Source organism: Schistocerca nitens, chromosome 8 (genome assembly GCF_023898315.1).
Source record: "Schistocerca nitens isolate TAMUIC-IGC-003100 chromosome 8, iqSchNite1.1, whole genome shotgun sequence".
Taxonomy (NCBI): domain Eukaryota; kingdom Metazoa; phylum Arthropoda; class Insecta; order Orthoptera; family Acrididae; genus Schistocerca; species Schistocerca nitens.
The window spans coordinates 392,824,733-392,846,664 of NC_064621.1; the positions used below are offsets into that span (position 1 = coordinate 392,824,733).

The 21,932-nt window shown below is 44.7% G+C and overlaps 1 protein-coding gene across 1 annotated transcript in view; it reads right to left on the minus strand.

The window, feature by feature from the left end:
- LOC126198773 (leucine-rich repeat-containing protein 24-like) overlaps positions 1-21,932 on the minus strand; it is a 188,861-nt gene that overhangs the window by 62,901 nt on the left and 104,028 nt on the right. Inside the window, exon 6 of the mRNA XM_049935333.1 lies at positions 9,538-9,870. Within this exon, the coding sequence (XP_049791290.1) occupies positions 9,538-9,870 (333 nt within the window). The remainder of the gene's footprint in view (positions 1-9,537; positions 9,871-21,932) is intronic.

Here is a 21,932-nt window from a genome sequence, read left to right on the forward strand (position 1 = left end):
CCATGACCAACTATATCATCACCCATAATTACTTCTCCTTTGAAGGCATTACCTACAAATAAATCCGTGGTACGGCTATGGGCACCTACATGGCACCATCCTATGCTAACCTATTCATGGGACATCTAGAGGAATCCTTCCTAAAAACCCAGAATCCTAAGCCCCTCACCTAGTTTAGATTCATTGATGACATTTTTGCTGTCTGGATTGAAGGTGAGGACACCTTATTCAGATTCTTCCAGAACCTCAACACCTCTCCCATTTCCTTCACCTGGCCCTACTCAATCCAACAAGCCACCTTCCTAGATGTTGACCTTCACCTCAGAGAAGGCTACATCAGTACCTCCATCCATATCAAACGTACTAACCACCAGCAATACCTCCACTTCGACAGCTGCCACCCATTCCATATCAAGAAGTCCCTTCTGTACAGCCTAGCCACCCATGGTCATCGCATCTGCAGTGCCGAGCAGTCCCTCTCAAAATATACTGAGGGTACCACTGAAGCCTTCACCGACTGGTATTATCCTCCCATCGTTGTACAAAAACAAATCTCCTGTGCGTTTTCTTTCCAGTCTCCCACCACCTCCCAAAGTACCACAGTACAGCCATGGAGGAGCACTCCCCTCGTAACTCAATACCATCTGGGACTGGAGCAACTGAATTACATTCTCCGCCAGGGTTTCGATTAGCTCTCGCCGTGCCCTGAAATGAGAAATGTCCTGCCCGCTATCCTTCACACCACTCCTACTGTGGTATTCCGCCGTCCACTGAACCTACACAATATACTCGTCCATCCTTAAACCCTGCTCCCTATCCCTTACCTCATGGCTCATACCCCTGTAATAGACCTAGATGCAAGACCTATCCCATACATCCTCCTACCACAACCTACTCCAGTGTGGTCACTAACATCACCTATCCCATCAAAGGCAGGGCTACCTGTGAAACCAGTCATGTGATTTACAAGCTAAGCTGCAACCTCTGTGTTGCATTCATGTAGGCATGACAACCAACAAGCTGTCTGTCTTCTGAATTGCGAAGGTGGGAACTTTCCTTGCAATACATCCTACGTTCCTGTAACCCTCCTGGCCTCAACCTTCGTTAGCCAGTGTCCTCTCCCATCCAGCCCCCTCCTCCCTGTTCCCATTCCAGCACTACACAACCGTCATTTCACTACCACACCCAGTCGTTTAATTTCTTTTATTTCTCTCATTTCCGCTACTTACCCCCTACCCCCTCAGCACTTTCTGTCCTGCCCTCCGTCTAAACTGCAACACTTGACTGTCCACCACTCCCACAATACAATCCCTCCCCATCCCCGCCCCAGCCTCCTTCTTAACCCCACCCAGTTGCCACTCCCATCAAGCACTGATTCTGCCGTTTGCAGTGTGGTCTCAGCTCTCTGATACTGCCTATGTGTGTGCAAGCTGCGTTTATGTGTGTGTGTGTGTGTGTGTGTGTGTGTGTGTGTGTGTGTGTGCGCGTGTGTAAGTATGTGTGTCTAATGCTGACAAAGGCCTTATTGACCGAAAGCTTTAATTGTGTGAATCTTTTTATTGTGCCTATTGCGACTCAGCATCTCCACTATATGGTGAGTAGCAACTTTCCTTATCTGGTATTGTTACATTCCATCCGGATTTTCCATTGTTCAAATAGATAAAACGTAGCTTCTGATAGTAAACCAGTCGAAAAGTTCATCCTGCAACTGTTCAGGAAGTAAAAGTCAGTGATAAGAACGACAACGAGCTAAGCTAAGCTCTTACCAGAACAATTACACGTATTCTACAAAGAAAAGAAGACACAAACAAAATTGTAATTTTATACAATTATGGCTCTACCAGTACTATTTTATTAAAGTGAAACATCGATAATTACCCAAAAGGATGAAAAATGCAGGAGAGATATCTTTGGATCAATCGAAGGATATACGTTATTTGATAAGAATAATCAGAGAACAGATTAAAATTATAAGTGTCAGTGACAACACCAAAGGTAGCAGGAAGTAGTGGAAGATGCATTTAAATAGTGTGAGGGGCAGATGACAGTCAAAAAAGTCTGCACCTAAAGTACAGTTCTTGGAAGGAGTATTGGAATACTTGAAAAGAGATGGGAATGATTTGAGCTGGAACAAGTCATACAGAAAAATATTATTGAAAGTTATGTAAAAGAAAAAGAATTTAAAAACAACAAGCTTCAAAACAGACCAAGTCAAAGAAACTTGGATACTAAGAGAAATGGCCACTCAAAGCACATATTCACCATTAATGAAATTCAAAGGGATTGTCCGGTTCTTCTGAGAGCTCCAACGGAACACCAATAAAAAAAGAAATAAGAAATAACTGAACGTCCGGTGTTGGCAAGAATGTTATGTGTCGAAGCTATATTAAGTGAAAATCTCAATTGTGAGATAGTTTGTTACACTTGATAAGTGAACCAAGGTTTTCATTCGGTAACAGACTCTCAGCGAATACCACCCAGCTGGTCTCCAGTAACTAGAACAACATAGTAGTAGTGCCAATAACACGCCGAAATAAGAAATGGTGAAGTTCGTGGCCCTTTTTGGCATGAGGGACGGAGAAGAAACGCAGGAAGCCAAATGTGAAGAAGGAAATAGATCGTAGCATTTGCAAAGGAAACCATTAGCCTTATTTGATTTTGGGAAGTCACGTAAAATATGTATCAGGTTTACTGAAGGTATATTTGCAGCCCCTGCTTCCGAGAACGAGAGCGAGTGAAGTGACTCGACTGCTGCACCAGCTCTCTCTATGAGGCACCATGTTCGCTTCTACTTACACAGCATCTGGAGACGTTTTCAACACCTTGTACATGAATCTCTGTTTTGTACATCGTCACTGCCAATGTCGCAGTAAGTCAATTTTGAACTATGATTTATTTCAATCTCAAGATGAGATAATTACTTATTTGGATTATACAATACACGGCTAAAGTACTACTTTTTATTGAAGACAATAGCCAGCAGCTGTGGCCGAGCGGTTCTAGACGCTTTAGTCTGGAACCACCCGACCGCTACGGTCGCACGTTCGAATCCTGCCTCGGGCATGGATGTGTGTGATGTCCTTAGGTTAGTTAGGTTTAAGTAGTTCTAAGTCCTAGGGGACTGATGACCTCAGATGTTAAGTCCCAGAGTGCTCCGAGCCATTTTTTTGTCTTTAGTCCTGCTTCCAGTATCAACCGCAACGTCAGTAATGCTTCTCTGATGCCTTTGTTTTTCCTAAAGCCAAACTGACAGAGATTGGAATACATCCAGAAGTTATTCATGACGTGGGGACAAGTGCTGCCTTGGAATGAAGTAGTTGGCACATGTGCCACTCTTGACATAACTACGTGAGGATATGAGGACCGAGGGAACAAATGTCCAGTTTCTGCTACAGCCGAAACTAGTTTAAACATAAATATGTCGATATCGTGCCCTGGCCTTTCTATCGCAATGGAAGGCAGTTTGAGGTCGTACGTGAACTGATAAGTGCGACACCAGAAGAGCGGTTCATAGTTTCAATGCAAGAATTACACTCACGCTCATAAATTAAGGATAATGCCAATACATGGTGAAACAACGCTCTGGTGGGCGGTTTGCGGGTTTAAATCACCTCGGGGTATGACCATGCGGTACATTTGACCTGCGGTCGTCGCACGGTGGCGCTGGTAGCAGTCCACATACGCGGAGGTGTGTTGGTGCATCTCAGAGTACGGTGCAGCGAGTAGGTGTGCAGACGTTTCCAGACATGCTAATGGAGACTGTGTATTGAAAATGGCTTAAAGAACACATATTGATGACGTTATGAGGGGTACAATACTAGGGCGATTGGAGGCTGGTCAAACACAGCGGTCGAAACATGGTCCCTCCGTGTGCCACAAAGTGTGATCTCAAAATTACGGCAACGATTCCAGCTGACAGGAAACGTGTCCAGGCGCTACAGTACGGGACGTCCACAGTGTACAACACCTCAAGAAGACCAATATCTCACCATCAGTGGCCGCAGGCGGCCACGGAGTACTACAGGTAGCCTTGCTGGGTACCTTATCGCAGCCACTGGAACAGTTGTCTCCAGACACACAATCTACAGACGACTGAACAGACATGGTTTATTCGCCCGGAGACCTGCAAAGTGCATTCCACAAACCCCTGGTCACAGGAGAGCCCGTAAAGCCTGGTGTCAAGAACACAGTACATGATCTTTGGAACAGTGGTCCCAGGTTATGTTCACAGACGAGTCCAGGTATAGTCAGAACAGTGCTTCTCGCCAGGTTTTCATCTGGCATGAACGAGGAACCAGATACTAACCCCTTAATGTCTTTGAAAGGGACCTGTAAGGAGGTCGTGGTTTGATGGTATGGGGTGGGAATACGATTGGTGCACGTACACCCATACTTGTCTTTGACAGGGGAACTGTAACAGGTCAGGTGTATAGGGACGTCATTTTGCAACAGTATGTCCGCCTTTCCAGGGGTGAGTGGGACATACCTTCCTCCTGATGGAAGATAACGCACGGCCCCAGCGAGCTGCCATCGTGGAGGAGTAACTTGACAGAGAAGATACCAGGCGAAGGGAGTGGCCTGCCGTCTTCCAGACCTAAACAGCATCTAGCACGTCTGGGACGCTCTCGGTCCACGTATCGCTGCACGTCTTCAAACCCCTAAGACACTTCAGAAGCTCCGACAGGCACTGATGCAAGAATGGGAGGCTATACCCCAGCAGCTGCTCGACCACCTGATCCTGAGTTGCCAACCCGTTGTGCGGCCTGTGTATGTGTGCATGGTGATCATATCCCATATTGATATGGGGGTACATGCGCAGGAAACAGTGGCATTTTGTAGCACATGTGTTTAGGAAAGATTTTCTCAACTTATCACCAGTACCGTGGGTTTACAGATCTGTGTCATGTGTGTTCCCTATGTGCCTATGCAACTGGCGCCAGTTTTGTGTAGTGCCACGTTGTGTGGCACCACATTCTGAAATTATGCTTAATTTATGAGCATGAGTGTAGAAACCCTAACGAAATCAAAGCCGAAGATAATTTTTGAGGTAATTAGGGCGAACGGCGTTTGGACAAAATACTAGTAATGCAATAACACAATAGGACAGTGAGTGGCTGTATACTAATTTCGCAAACGTTTCGTTTTTTCATGCGAGTTATGAAAGAAATTACATAATTCCGTCATGATTCTTCATATTTTGTATGTATGTACTCTTTTCATAATGAATTGGATACAGTATGCTACGGAAATTGCACTATTACTTGAACCCATAATGTATCCTACATACATGATGAGTCAGTCGGTATAGTTTACGTAACCATTACTTTTTATCATTTTCTCTACGTACCATTGTCTTGTCGCCTGTTATGGCACACATTTTTACAAGACCGTCCGGTTCAGGCTTATTTTCCTCCCATTCGCTTAGTTCCTCGTGTCTTAGCCATATTCCCATATCATTATTTGGTTTGCATAATTTACGGCACCCAGCCTGATCAAGTATGTTCATTATTTCACTGCTCACGTTATTACACCCACATTTTAGATTTGTGATTGTGTTTATATATTTCAGCTTTCGTCACTCTAGCCCATAATGTATCTTACAAGAAACGATTTACTTAACGTGGTATGGCCGGCCGGGGTGGCCGAACAGTTCTAGGCACTACAGTGAGGAACCACGTGACCGCTACTGTCGCAGGTTCGAATCCTGCATCGGGAATTGGTGTGTGTGATGTCCTTAGGTTAGTTAGGTTTACATAGTTCTAAGTTCTAGGGGACTGATGACCTCAGAAGTTAAGTCCCATAGTGCTCAGAGCCATTTGAACCATTTAACGTGGTATGGGCTGCAATTAATTTTTATCAGTATTGTTACTGTTTTTAGCACTCGTTCACTGATGCAACCTATGTGACATTGACTTTTTTCCAAAAAGGTCACCAGTTGTCACATGTCTGATATTTATTTAGTCTATCGGCATACAAGAACTCGCTCATATCGTATTACATTCTTAAATGAAGAATCTAAGCGCTCGGACCAGTCATTTCACATTTACTATACCTTCACTGATAGGATCAGCTTGCTTGCCTGTGTCATGGACTGTGCGGCTGGTCCCGGCGGAGGTTCGAGTCCTCCCTCGGGCATGGGTGTGTGTGTTTGTCCTTAGGATAATTTAAGTTAAGTAGTGTGTAAGCTTATGGACTGATGACCTTAGCAGTTAAGTCCCATAAGGTATCACACACACTTTTTTTTTTTTTTTTTTTTGCCTGTACAAACCTCGCGGCTGCGCATTGCTGTCCCTGCAGACCTCCGGCGTGGCCCTCCATTCGGTTGTGGTCGGCGTTCCTACCGTGTGGCGGCACGGCGGCAGACAGTCTGACTACAGTGTTCTCGGCTTCTGTTTCCTCCGTCCCATCCGCCCGGACGTTACATTTTTAGATCAGTTTCATTATTAGGCCCTCCCCTTTTTCCTAATTCTGTCAACATGCAGTGATTTGGAGCAGTGGTTTGGAGCTCCTGCACTGACTAGCCCGATCGCATATTATGTATTACCAAATACAAATTGTAAGTCGCCTTGTTTTGGTAATCTGCTGTTCTACTTTTTACAGATATGTTGAATTATATTTGTTCCTCCTCTCTTCTGTATGTTACAGTTTCATACACCAGATGGGATTTTAAAATCCCCCTAAACGGTCGTGTACTGAAGTGCCAAAGATAAATAAATTATGCTTCCACGACTGGTTTTGCTGCATTCTTTATAACTGTATATTCCACGGTCACTGCACAGAAAGAGAACCTTACGGAGCCCACCATTCAAAAATTAATTTTATACCAGGTGTACCGGTATGAAATGAGCGTTAAGATACAAATGTGTCAATAGGGAACATTTGTTGTGAACGAGCCTTAATTTTTTTTTTATTTGGTTTGTATGACATCCGTCAAAGTTATTTAGTATACATCAAGTCATGGAACAAACAACATCATATGTTTTCATCGTGTTAACAATGTCGAATTTTGTACCAGAAAGTGATGATTTGCGGAAAGCATTAATTTTTTGTTTTCATTTGAAAAAAAAAAAAAAGTGGTGCAGAGTCGCATCGAATGCTTGTCGAGGCATATGGTGATCATGCTCTATCAGAAGCAACATGCAAAAGATGGTTTCAACGGTTCACAAATAATGATTTTGATGTAAGAAATGAAGAATGTGGAAGACCACCAAAGAAGTTCGAAGACGCCGAATTGTAAGCAATATTGGATGAAGATGATACGTTGAGTCAGGAGCAAATGGCGGCAATGCTAAATGTTGCAGAACAAACTATTTCTGACTGTTTGAAAGCTATGGGAAAAATCCAGAAGTGTGGAAAATGGGTGTCACATGAATTGAAAGAAAGACAGATGGAAAACCGAAAAACCATTTGTCAAATTTTTCTTCAAAGACATGAAATAAAATCAATTTTGCATAGAATTGTTACTGGCGATGAAAAATTTATTTATTTTAAGAATCCTAAACGGGAAAAATAATGGGTTAATCCGGGACAGCCATCAACATCGACTGCAAAACTAGCTCGATTCGTCAAGAAGACAATGCTCTGTGTTTGGTGGGATCATGAGCTTCTAAAACCCGGTGAAACTGTGAATACTAATCACTACAGACAACAAACGATCAATTCGAACTATGCATTGATGGAAAAAAGACCAGAATGGACCAGGAAACGTGGCAAAGTAATTTTTTTACACGAAAATGCACCTGCATACAAAGCAAAACTTGTTCAGGATACAATCAAAACACTTGGCTGGGAGCTGGTACCCCACCCGCCGTATTCACCAGACTTGGCCCCTTCCGACTACCATTTGTTTTCATCAATTGGACACGCATTGGCTGAGGAAAAATTCGATTCCTACGAAGAAGTCCAAAATTGCCAGAAAGGTGACCAAAATTTATAGAAAGCAATGGTCAGTAATTTGAATAAAATGTTTTTACTTTTAAATTAAAAATTAGTGTTTCATTTTCAGAAAAACTAATTTCACACCAGTACAACTGGTAGTTTTCTTTGGTACCCTGCATTTATACTTATTACCTATAGTGTAGGTAGTATTTATGACGCAGGGTTTAAACAGCAAAAGTCAGTATAAAGACGTTTTCGTATCTTTACTAGGAGAAATTGATGATTGTAGACTGGAAGGCAGAGGTAATGGGGTCGAGAAGGTCAGATAAATGAGTACTCGTGCAATTACCGGCTCTGATCCCACCGAACACAGAGCATTGTCTTCTTGCCGAATCGATATGGTTTTGCAGTCGACGTTGATGGTTGTCCCGGATTAACCCAAGATTTTTCCCGTCTAGGATTCTTAAAATAAATCCATTTTTCATCGCCAGTAACAATTCGATGCAAAATTGATTTTATTTCAGGTCTTTGAGGAAAAATTTGAGAAATGGTTTTTCGGTTTTCCATCTGTCTTTCATTCAATTTATGTGACACCCATTTTCCACACTTCTGGATCTTTCCCATAGCTTTCAAACGGTCAGAGACTGTCTGTTGTGCAACATTTAGCATTGCCGCCATTTGCTCCTGGCTCAACGTATAATCTTCATCCAATATTGCTTACAATTCGGCGTCTTCGTTCTTCTTTGGTGGTCTTCCACGTTCTTCATTTCTTACATCAAAATCATTATTTGTGAACCGTTGAAACCATCTTTTGCATGTTGCTTCTGAAAGAGCATGATCACCATATGCCTCGACAAGCATTCGATGCGACTCTGCCGCACTTTTTTTTTCAAATGAAAACAAAAAATTAATACTTTCCGCAAATTGTTATATTTCCCAACAGTTTATTGAACGTAACTTCTTCTACAATACAATAGCTGGCTGTACAGCAGATGTAGACGTCCGTCGATCTATCGGGAGATGTGGCTCCTCTCGGTCGGCTGGTACTTCGATCGGCGGTGCAGTACAGCGGCTTCGGTGATATCTTCTCGGAGACTCTGCTGTAGCAGTTGCCATTAGGAGCGGACGAAGACTGGAAAGCCTTCGACCGGCCGGACCTATGTAGTGAGCTGGAGCCAATAGAAACCCGGCGTAGGAATCCGTGGCCGGATATGTCGCGGCGACCTCTGCAAGGAAAGGTTCCTATTAATCGACTGGAATCTTCGGCGTGTTTACCTGATGTCTTCGCCTGTTTGGCTATTAGTTTGTTTCCCGCATAGCGTGGCCGTTATGCAATACCGCCTGCAGTTTAGGGGAACCCGATGGCAGACAGTACACAAATCATCACTTTCTGGTACAAATTTTGACATAGTTAACACGATGAAAACATATGATGTTGTTTGTTCCATGACTTGATGTATACTAAATATCTTTGACAGATGTCATACCAACCAAACAAAAAAAAAAAAAATTAAGGCTCGTACACAACAAATGTTGCCTAAGACACATTTGTATCTTAATGCTCATTTCATACCGGTACACCTGGTAATGGCCGAATTTGTTGCAGGACTGGTGGAGGAGAGGTGCCGCCGGCTGCACTAGGTGCTGTAATGAAGGCGCGCTCACCTGCTGCTCGAGCAGCTCCATGTCGGGCTGGGAGCCGGCGAGCCCCTCGCTGCAGGAGGGCCGCTCGGTGGTGGTGATGCTGGCGTCGAGCAGCTTCTTCTCCTGGTCGGTGAAGCTGACGCTGCCCTTGAGGCCGGCGGAGCCCGGCTTGCGGCGCTTGTGGCGGCCGCGGTGGCGGTGGCGGCGGCCGCGCCCCGGCCGGCAGGCGGCGCACACGCTGCACGCCACGGCGAGCAGCGCGCCGCCCAGCGCCACGCCGCCGCCCGCCGCCACGCCCGCCCACACCAGCCAGCCGTCCGCCTTGCTCAGCGTCGTCGCCGTCACCACCTGCTGCAAAAGACACCGCGCCCCACGGCGCTCACAGCCCCGCTCTGGTCCAGATTACATAGCGGTGACAGAGGTCACGGGATACCTTCTAACTTCGAGTCGGACATTATTTCTCCTGGCGTAGTGTGGCTTGGACTCAATAAATCATTGAAAGTCCCTTGCAGAAGTGTTGAGCCATGCTACCTCTAAAGCTGTGCGAAACTTCAAAAGTATTGCCGGTACACGATTTTGTGCACAGACTGACCTCTCGATTATGTTCCACAAATGTTCGAGATTCGATTCATGTTACGCGATCTGGGAGGCTAAATACACTGCTGGCCGTTAAAATTGATACACCAAGAAGAAATGCAGATGATAAACGAGTATTTCATTGGAAAAATATATCATACTGGAAACTGACATGTGATTCCTTTTTCACGCAGTTGGGTGCATGTTCCTGAGAAATCAGGACCCAGAACAACCACCTCTGGCCGTAATAACGGCCTTGGTATGCCTGGGCATTGAGTCAAACAGAGCTTGGATGGCGTGTACACGTATAACAGCACATCCAGCTTCAGCACGATGCCACAGTTCATCTAGACTAGTGATAACTGGCGTATTGTGACGAGCCAGTTGCTCGGCCACCATTGATCACACGTTTTCAATTGGTGAGAGATCTGGAGAATGTGTTGGCCAGGGCAGCAGTCAAACATTTTCTGTATCCAGAAAAGCCTGTACTGGACCTGCAACATGCGGTCGTGCATTATCCTACTAAAATGTAGAGTTTCGCAGGGATCGAATGAAGGGTAGAGCCACGGGTTGTAACACATCTGAAATGTAACGTCCACTGTTGAAAGTGCAGTCAATGCGAACAAGAGGCGACCGAGACGTGTAATCAATGGCACCCCATACCATCATCACGCCGGGTAACACGCCAGTATGGCGATGACGAATACACGCTTACTATGTGCATTCACCGCGATGTCGCCAAACACGGATGCGACCATCATGATGCTGTAAACAGAACCTGGATTGATACGAAAGAATGACGTTTTGCCATTCGTGCACCCAGGTTCGTCGTTGAGTACACCATCGGAGATGCTCCTGTCTGTGATGCAGCGTCGAGGGTACCCGCAGCCATGGTCTCCGAGCTGATAGTCCGTGCTGCTGCAAACGTCGTCGAACTGTCCGTGCAGATGGTTGTTGTCTTGCAAACGCCCCCATCTGTTGACTCAGGGATCGAGACGTGGCTGCACTATCCATTACAGCCATGCGAATAAGATGCCTGTCATCTCGATTGCTAGTGATATGAGGCCGTTGGAATCCAGCACGGCGTTCCGTATTACCCTCCTGAAACCACAGATTCCATATTCTGCTAACAGTCATTGGATCTCGACCAACGCGAGTAGCAATGTCGCGATACTATAAACCGAAATCACGGTGTTCTACAATCCGACGTTTATCAAAGTCGGAAACGTGATTGTACGCATTTCTCCTCCTTACACGAGGCATCACAACAACGTTTCACCAGGAAACGCGGGTCAACTGCTGTTAGTGTATGACAAATCGGTTGGAAACTTTCCTCATGTCAACACTTTGTAGGTGTCGACACAGGCGCCAACCATGTGTGAATGCCCTGAAAAGCTAATCATGTGCGTATCACCGCATCTTCTTCCTGTCGGTTAAATTTCACGTCTGTAGCACGTCATCTTCGTGGTGTATCAATTTGATGGCCAGTAGTGTAATTCGCTCGTATTGCCCAGAATGTTCTTCAAGTCAATTGCGAACAACTGTGGCCCAGTGACTTGGCACATTTTTATTTGAGAACATGAAGTACATGAATAGCTGCAAATCGTCTACAAGTAGCCGAATGTATCCATACAGTCAATGATCGTTTCAGTTGGGCCACAGGATCCAGTCTGTTCCATCTAAACACAGCCCACACCTTTATGGAGCCACCAACCCGCACAGTGCCTAGTTGACTAATTGGTTCCTTGGATTCGTTGCATGGGCGCCACAGTCGAACCCTAACATCAGCTCCTATAAACTGAAATCTGAACTCATCTGACCAGGCCACGGTTGTCCAGTTGTCTAGAGTTCGACCGACATGGACACGAGCCCAGGACGTGCGCTGAGGTGACACTCTACTGTCAGCAAAGGCACTCGCTTCTCTAGTCTCCTCCCACAGCCCATTAATGCCAAATTTCGCCTTACTGTTTAACGTTTACTTTCATCGTACGCTCCACATTGATTTCTGCGGTTATGTCTCGCAGTGTTGATTGGGTGTTAGCACTAGCAACTCTACGCAAACGCCTCTGCCCTCGGTCGTGAAGCGAAGGCCGTTGGCCACTGCGTTGGTGAGAAGAATACCAGAAATTGTGCATTCTCGGCACTCACTCGACTCTGTGGATCTCGGAATACTGGATTCTCTAACGATTTCCGAAATGAAATGTCCCATCCATCTAGCTCCAATTACCACTCCGCGTAATAGTATGTTAATTGCCGTCGTGCGGCCATAATCACATTGGAAACGTTCTCACTTGAGTCCAAATGACAGTCTCGCCAGTGCACTGTCCTTCTTTAAATTGGGTCGCGATACTAAAGCCACGTGTATATGTGCATGTCGGTATCCCATGACTTTTGTCACCTCATTCTAAGAGACTCGCTCCTCTCCCGAGAGCACAGTGATGAGTGGCCACCATTGTGGCCTATCCCCACTGTGCTACCCGAAAGGGCCGTGTGAATAAGACTGCTATATGGCAACCAGTGTAGAGAGTGTGCCGTAGTTAACAGTGGTAATAGCGGAAACTGAAATGCGTAATAGTCGGTATGTATGCGACAGCATGTGTACGGAATATATTTTTAAATTCCGCTCATAGAAATGGCATTTTTCAGTGCTCTTAAGTAGGGTTTTACTGGTCATAAAATGTAGGATCCTCTGTTTTGGGAAGCCCTTTGGTTACGGACCATTTGTATACCCAACAGAAGCATCGTGTTAGTGTCACTGTCATGCAGCACAGGATGAAACTATGAATATTACAGAAATCCTCTTCGTTAGGCAAATAGAGCAAATCGGTTGGTTCTTTTGCATTTCATGTAGTCGGCGGTGGGCTTGATGGTAATTACGGAGACACCTTTAGTTCATGCCCGGTTCCCCGGAAAACCATTTAAAATTTTTTTACTATAGTCTAGCCGTCGCCAGCGAACCAAAACCAAACAGAGGATTCCAAGACGTCTATGGAAAGCAAACGGCTAAATTTTTGCAATGTATTCCTAAGATCCCAATATCTAACAACCTTGAATATTTTCTTGGTATCTCTAATCATTTCCAAGATATAGATGTTCAAAGTTACTCTATTTGTACACGTAAAATGCGAATGTAAAATTCGGTGTGAGGGGAAAGGTAGTTCATGAAGTGTCACAGCACGGAGAAGTATGCTGTAAAGTGTCTCCGTTATCATCCGTAAACCCCACGTTGTAGTAGTAAGCATATGCAAATTTTTTTTTTTTTTGCTCATAAAGTCACCTGTGGGACGTAGAACTAGTTTTGCGTTAAAAGAAGGGAACCAAAGGGAAAGAGCTCCTGTCCAAACACAAGAAATGCTAATATGTTTATGTTTATTTAAAAGACTCTGACAGAAAATTGGGGTGCGAGCTGCATCATTCTACCTTCCTCAGTATCTTCAAAAATTTTCCCAAAAATTTTGGTATGGGTACGTATTCGTGCTTTTTGTGCTGAGAGAGAAGGAGAAAGTGGCTGTGGGAAAGAGACGGAGAAGTAGTAAATATTAGAAGATAATAAACAATAGCTGTGTTATAGAAAGAGCGAAGGAAACAATGGCAGTGTGTGGGTGAGAGAGGGACATAGTGGCAGTGAAACATAGTTGACAGTGACAGAACAGAGCTAGGAAACAGTGGAGAAGACATTGCCAGATACGGAGAAGGAATAAAGAGAAATAAAAAGTGGAAGTAGCTCAAAGCCAGTGATAATGACAGATAGAGTATATGATGATGACAATGAGGAAGGTTGATATAATGGCAGTGATAAGAGAATGCAGCAACAGGAAGGAAGCAATGAGGTATTAGCGATAAGAGAGAGCAGGAGGAAAACATTAACAATGAGAGGAGACTGTAGTAGTAGGACAGAAGGAAGGGGACTGTGACACAGAAGACAATGAAAGAGGAACACCAAGACTTAACGGCAAGTTGGACTGAATGAGTGAGTGAGAAAGGGCAGTTGGAAGTGGATGGGTATGAGCGTCTTAAACCCATGGACTAATGTTTGTGAATGAGTGACATTTATGGAAGCTTGTAAGAATATGAGGTAACTGCATGTTAAAAAAAGCAAGCATATGTTCGCATGTCAAATTTTTCGTCGATATTTTTAAAGGTGCTGAGGAAGGTAGAATGATGCAGATGGTACTTTACTTTTCAGTCGCAGTCTTTTAAACAAAAAGGAACATATTCGCAGATTTTGTGCTTCGTTAGGAGCATTTTTCTACTGGTGTAAATAGAAGCAAAACGTTCCAGTAAACATAGCTCAGCAAAGAATTCGTTTAGGTGACACTCTGACGTCTCTGTGAAACATTGTTATACTTGATACTAAAGTGCACCACCTGACAAAAATACCTAAGCACATGGAATGGGAGTACGAAAGGAAATGAAATGAAACTTGTTCTGGAACAATTGACGACACGTGATTCTTGCGTTTACAAAGGCTCCACCCATCGAAATAATCATGAAAAATCTGTCTCGATTGCACAAACTACCTGGTGTTTACCTAGGTTTCAGCGTGGGTAACCACACCTTCTTCAGAACAAAATATAAAACAGCTTGCCTAAATAGGCATAGTCGAAGGCTAAAATCAACACCTACAGCGGCAAGACCCCATAAAAAAAATTTACAAATACACGGTACATGTGTACCAAGTCAATATTACTTAGCTCACTCTGTGTGTGCTGCCGCGCCCCAGCCACCGTACGATGGTCACAGGCTCTCATTGGTGGAAAAACGTTCTACAGTGACGTTATCAACATACTGGTCTCTCGCTGAAACAAATGTTTTCTTTGCCAAGGTGACTACGTTGAGAAATAAATTTGTAGATGTGAAGAATAAAGTTGTGCAACGCTAATAAAACTGTTTTATGTAAAAAGCTTTAAGGTTTTTCATATAGAATCTTCGTAGGCATTACATTTCAACTTGCTCTCGTGTAAGGGGCTGCAGTTCTAACCATCAGACTCTCATAACAGGATCTGAGAGACCGAAACCGGTAAAGAAGAAACGTTATTTCTACAGTGCACGACTAAAAACGCAGTTCCTTAAGTATCTGACGAGTGTAGGAAATCAGGTCGCTAAAATATTATGGACGATCATGTTAAAAAGCAGGACGCCTTGAACGAATAGAGGTAGGACGTTCATATTCACAGGATATGTACATTAGTATGTTCAGCAGCAATGATTAGCGTTTCAGTCACCTCGGTTCAGGACGTCTCCTGTTGCCAAGTAGGCAGAGTGCCCACCATGTGCCCTGATACGTTGTTCCATGCGTGATGGCAACGGCGCGTATAAAGCGCGGAGAGTGTCCTGTGGTATATTCACCCCTGCTGCAATCACCTGGTTACAACGTTCATCTGTGGTGGTTGGGATTGGGTCACAGCACTGCACCCATTGTTTCACCATATCCTACACATTTTCTACTCGAGACAAGGCTGGTGATCTGGCGAGCCAGGGCAAAAGGCTAACACCCTGTGACACCAAGAAGGCATGTGTTCTAGCAGCAACATGTCATTGTGCATTGTCTTGCTGTAAAATGGCATCTGTCGTGCTTTGCAGAAGGGGTATGGCTACGGGTAGCAGGATGTCATTAACGCAGATCGCACTGGTCACAGTACCCTGGACGTGCACCAACTGTTATTTGTGGTTGTACGCAATAGCACTCCACACCATAAAGTCTTGAGTTGTTGTTGCATGCCTTGTACGAGTGCAGTCACTGTGATGGTGCCCCTTCCCCCCCCCCCCCCCCCTTTTCAGTCTGCGGCGAACCAAATGTGGCCATCATTTAAAAAAAAAAAAACGGAACCTGGATTCGGCCGAAAACTTTATCTGATGCCATTCCTACCCCAGTAACGTCGCTCCATACGCCTTTGTCGTGGTGCATGTAACTACACATTCGTCAAAGGAAGGCAGGGAAGTGGACGACGATCACGTAACATATGCTATAATAAATGGCGACGGACTATCACCTCCAATAGAGTACGATATCTTACACTGTTCCACTGTTCAACCTGAGCTGAAGAGGAAGCAGATCTGCCCTGTACTGCCATTCGGATGAGGTGTCGATCTTCTAATGGGGGAGGTGGTCTGGGTGGTGCGACCTGAATCATCTCGTAGTGTTCTACGGTCTTACGTGAACCAATCTGCATGCACCCGTTTTTCTGCACTTCCGAAACACTTCGTCCCACACGAGCAGCATTTTCCCGGATGGATGGGTCACATTCTTTCATGCCAATATTGCGCCCTCTTTCAAGCTCACTGATTTGACGGTACGGTTCCCGCAAACGTCTGTGAGGCATCCTGCACGTCTGCAAAAGCGCACTGATCCATTACCGTCGGTTTATAGCGACAACGAGAGCCGACAACCGCGATACCGACGTTGTGCCGGCCGAAGTGGCCGTGCGGTTAAAGGCGCTGCAGTCTGGAACCGCTAGACCGCTACGGTCGCAGGTTCGAATCCTGCCTTGGGCATGGATGTTTGTGAGGTCCTTAGGTTAGTTAGGTTTAACTAGTTCTAAGTTCTAGGGGACTAATGACCTCAGCAGTTGAGTCCCATAGTGCTCAGAGCCATTTAAGCCATTTGATACCGACGTTGACCTTGTACCCGCAGGTCGACATGGTTCAAATACTAATCATTTCTGCAGAACACACTAATGCACATGTCCTTTGAATATGAATGTCCTAACTCTAATCTTTCTAGGTGTTCTGTTTCTTCCTGTACCCGAGGGTATTGTCTACAAATGATGCCGCGGATAATTTGTTCGCCTGCTGTATCGGGTTGTGGAAGACAGCACAATTATGTATATGGAGGTGACATTATCAGAAACGTATTGAGGAATACAAAGAAACTAGCGGAGACTCAGCGTTTGGGGCAAAGTCTGGCAGCTCTGTATGTCATTTTTACAGCGTAAACAGACCACAGAACTTGAAATTGCTCTACTACTCCACCCAATAGCTAGAGTTTCTTGTACGCTGTGATTTAAGTTGTAAAGGTCAATTAACTATAGCTGCGTTGAAGACAGTCTCCGATTAATTGGAAGAATTGAAAGGACGTTTAATTCTCACACGAGGAAGGTTAGAATCTAATCTTCTTTCCGACCAACATACACGTACTTCTGTTCACCGAAGCCCAGATAATAATCGGACAAGAGGTAAGATAAATGAAACATAACGCATATAAGACAGAGAAGCAGTTACATACAAAATATATAATACTGCCCAATAAAATTGCTACACCAAGAAGAAATGCAGATGATAAACGGGTATTCATCGGACAAATATGTTGTACTAGAACTGACATGTGATTACATTTTCACGCAATTTCGGTGCATAGATCCTGAGGAATCAGTACCCAGAACAACCACCTCTGGTCGTAATAACGGCCTTGACACACCTAGGTATTAAATCAAACAGAGCCTGGATGGCGTGTACAGGTACAGCGGCCCACGCAGCTTCAACGCGATACCACAGTTCATCAAGATTAGTGACTGGCGTATTGTGACAAGCCAGTTGCTCGGCCACTATTGACCAGACGTTTTCAATTGGTGAGAGATCTGGAGATTGTGCTGGTCAGGGCAGCAGTCGAACATTTCCTGTATCCAGAAAGGCCCGTACAGGACCAGCAACATGCGGTCGTGCATTATCCTACTGAAATGTAGGGTTTCGTAGGGATCGAATGAAGGGTAGATCCACGGGTGGTAACACATCTGAAATGTAATGTCCACTGTTCAAAGTGCCGTCAATGCGAATAAGAGGTGACCGAGACGTGTAACCAATGGCACCCCATACCATCACGCCGGGTGATACGCCAGTATGGCGATGACGAATACACCTTTACAATGTGCGTTCACCGCGATGTCGCCAAACACGGATGCGACCATCATGATGCTGTAAACAGAACCTGGATTCATCCGAAACAATGACGTTTTACCATTCGTGCACCCATCGCAGGCGCTCCTGTCTGTGATGCAGCGTCAAGCGTAACCGCAGCCATGGTCTCCGGGCTGATAGTCCATGCTGCTGCAAACGTCGTCGTACTCTTCGTGCAGATGGTTGTTGTCTTGCAAACGTCCCCATATGTTGACTCAGGAATCGAGACGTGGCTGCACGATGCGTTACAGCCATGCTGATAAGATGCCTGTCATCTCGACTGCTAGTGATACCAGGCCGTTGAGATCCAGCACGGCGTTCTGTATTACCCTCCTGAAACTACCGATTCCATATTCTGCTGACAGTCATTGGATCTCGACCAATGCGATCAGCAATGTCGCGATACGATAAACCGCAATCGCGGTGTTCTACAACCCGACATTTATGAAAGTCGGAAACGTGATTGTACGCATTTCTCCTCCTTACACGAGGCATCAGAACAACGTTTCACCAGGCAGCTCCGGTCAACTGCTGTTTGTGTATGAGAAATGGGTTGGAAACTTGCCTCATGTCAGCTCATTGTAGGTGTCACCACCGGCGCCAACCATGTGTGAATGCCCTGAAAAGCTAATCATTTGCGTATCACAGCATCCTCTTAATGTCGGTTAAATTTCGCGTCTGTAGCACGTCATCTTCGTGATGTAGCAATTTTAATGGCCAGTATCGTATCTAGGAATATGCTTGCGAAGCGATATGAAGTGGAACGCTAACATAAAATTAATGTCGGCTAAGGCAGATGCCAGACTGAGATTCAGTGGAAGAATCTTCAGGAAATGTTATCAATCAAAGAACGAAGTAACTTGTAAGACACTAATTCGACCAATACTTCAATACTTCAATATTACTCGACGGCCTGGGATCCGTAGCATGTAAGATAGCTAGAGGAAAGAGAGGAGATCGACAGAAGAGGAGCACGTTTCGTCACAGCTTCATTTAGTAAGCGTGAAAGCGTGACGGAGATGCTCAGCCAAATCCAGTGGCAGACGCTGTAAGAGACGCATTCTGCATCGCAGTGTGGTTTAACGTTAAAGTTCCGAGAACATACGCCTTTAGAATAGTCAACTAATACGTTGCTTCCTTGTACGTTCATCTCACTTACAGACCACGAAGAGAAAATTAGATTCGATCCCACAAGGTGGCTTACCAGCAATCTTCTTCAAGCGAACCCTTCGCGATGGGAACAGTAAAATCCGAAGTGACACTGGTACACAAAGTATCCTCCGCCACACACTGAAAGCTTGCCTGCAATTATAGATGTAGATTTACATGTGCAGGAAGACTGCAAGGACACAAGATTGTTCAACTTCGTGAGCACGTCGCACGGTGTGCATATATAGGGGTAATATTAAGAAGCGATGTGAAAACCGACCACGTAATCTCGGTATTAGGGAAGGGAAGTAAAAGGCAGATTTGTTGAAAGGGTTCTCGGAAAATGCAGTGTATCTGCAAGGGAAGTGGCGTACAAAACGCTAGTGCAACTAGTTCTATAGTTCGAGCGTCTGGGGGGGGGGGGGGGGGGGAAGGGGTAGGGAAGACGTTACTGTAACCCTTAAAAAAGTGTAATAAAAATGCGTTGGGAACTTAAATGGTCAAATAGTACCGTTATCCTTGGATGAAAGCGGACGTGGTACTTTCAAAACCTTGATGGATAATTTAGAGGGCCTGTGTTTGAACAGCAGTAACAGTTCTGCTATCACCATCGTATACTTGTTGTAAGGCTGAGACATTGAGATCAGAGAGCTTTGAGGGCTTATAGAATTATATAATTTTCCCTCGGCCATCCCGCGAATAGAGTACGACAGAACACAATGATATTGGTACGAAGTACCCTCCACAATGCGCTGTACAGTGGATCGTGGCATATATACGAGGGACATTGTATATTTAAAGAGACAAACTGATGTAAGAAAATCTCTGTATTTTTACGAAATGAGACTTTTAATATTTTTCAACATAATCCCCTCGAATTCGTTCCATTGATGAACTAGTTCTTTAAACCTATTGCAAAGAAGTCTTAGTTTTGTTATTTGAGATACTTTTCAACAAATTATTTCACCTTTTTCTACGTAGTTCCTTTTGAGTGCACCAAAGAAATTACAATTCGAGGGCAACTGGGCGGTTTGAGTGCGAGCATTATCGTGTAGGGATATAACGCCTTTCCGCGAGACTGACGAAGTTTGCCCCTCATTGCTAGCTTTGCTTTGTTAGTCAATATGTCTGAGTAGCAGACTCTCTTTGCTCCGCGCTGACCTTCCAAATAATCACAAAAGGTTAACATGATTTTTCCCGCTGTTGCTTGCGCTATGAATTTTTTTCGAACAGGTGATCTCATGTACTTCTATTCCATGCTTTGTCTTTTGGACTCGGCTGCAAAACGATGAACCCAAGTTGCATCATACGTTAAAATCTTATTTGGAAAAGGATCACTTTCTTTTCATTGCGTTTTTACAAGCTTGTACACACAATGAGTCTCGTCCCCCTATGTTGTTGCTTTAACTTTTTCGGAGCCAACCTTGCACTTATTTTTCTGTACTTGACCTCGTTAGTGATAGTGCAACAACAGCAGCGACTGTTTAGGCTAAATGTTCAAATAGCACAGCGGTCTTCACAAATAATGTCGTCAATGCTGGTTTCAAACGAAGGAGATGACACATCAACCTGCCGGCGAGGATGCTGCTCTCCGTCAGTGAGGTTCGATAATTTTCGTCCTGTTCTACTCACTTATAAGAATTTCCGACCTGCATTCAACTTTCACCATACTAAAAAATCACCCGATAAAAGATTTCAGCCGGATATTTCACCTCTTGTTTTAAAAAAATGTCGGATCACAGAACGGTGTTCAGTTAACGCGGAAATTTCTAGCGGACACTCTGTCATTAACTACAACATTGTAGTTTTAAACTATTTTTTGGAAAGTTCTCAGGTCAACCCAGTGATGCCAACCTGAAATTATAACAGTATTAAACTCGTACAAACTGTTCCATTTCTACATCAGTATGTCTCTTTAATCATCGAATGTAGCCGTATTTGTTGAACTGTGAGTCTTGTGATTTTCTGGAGGCGGATGCAGCCGCTGTGGGTACAGATTTGCGCGACAGGCGACAGTGTCGCTGGAATCGTGATAATTGCGGATCTGCGTTGAATAACTGCCAATTATCTAGTTCAGCTAACGTTCACTGACACGGAAAACGAGGCTTGCGCTAATTAGTGGAATGAATTCTAATTAAAGAGTCACAGGTATGCTGCGAGCGCTGCGCCGCGCCCGCGGCTTGTTTCGTCAGGATATTTAGCACTCTGACCCTGTTGTTACAAGGCTTCACACACAGAGTTGTGCTGCACGTGTTCGCTACAGTGAGGTAACAATTGAGGTGACAGGTACCGCCAGAGGCCAGCCAGCATAAACATTCCGCTTAAGGATGAATGTTAAAAAATTCGAATAGATATGGCGCCGTACCTGTATCACATCACATTTTGAGTAAGATGAATTACCCATCTTACATCAAAAACCGCAATCTCAGAAAACAATTACTGCAGAGTAACGAAATTTCGGGAATACATTTATCTAAATAACGTAGTTAAGTGATTAATAAAGCAAAATCGCAGAGTAGTGTAAGCGCGAAATAAGCCGTTGCAAATGTGAAAGGCTGGTACATTAATAATGATGACCGCAAGCATGCAAAAGTGCATACTTTACGTTGTAAGTCCCGCATGTCAGTTCATGGGGTGGAGTGCTAGGCCTGTTGCACTTGGTCAGCCTTTACAAGGTCGGTTAATGCTGTCTGTGGATAAGGCCGAAGTTGGCGTTCGATAATGTTCTGTCTGTGCTCCACTGGAGACAAATGTGGTGATCGAGCATATCATGGTAACATGTTGACCCTCTC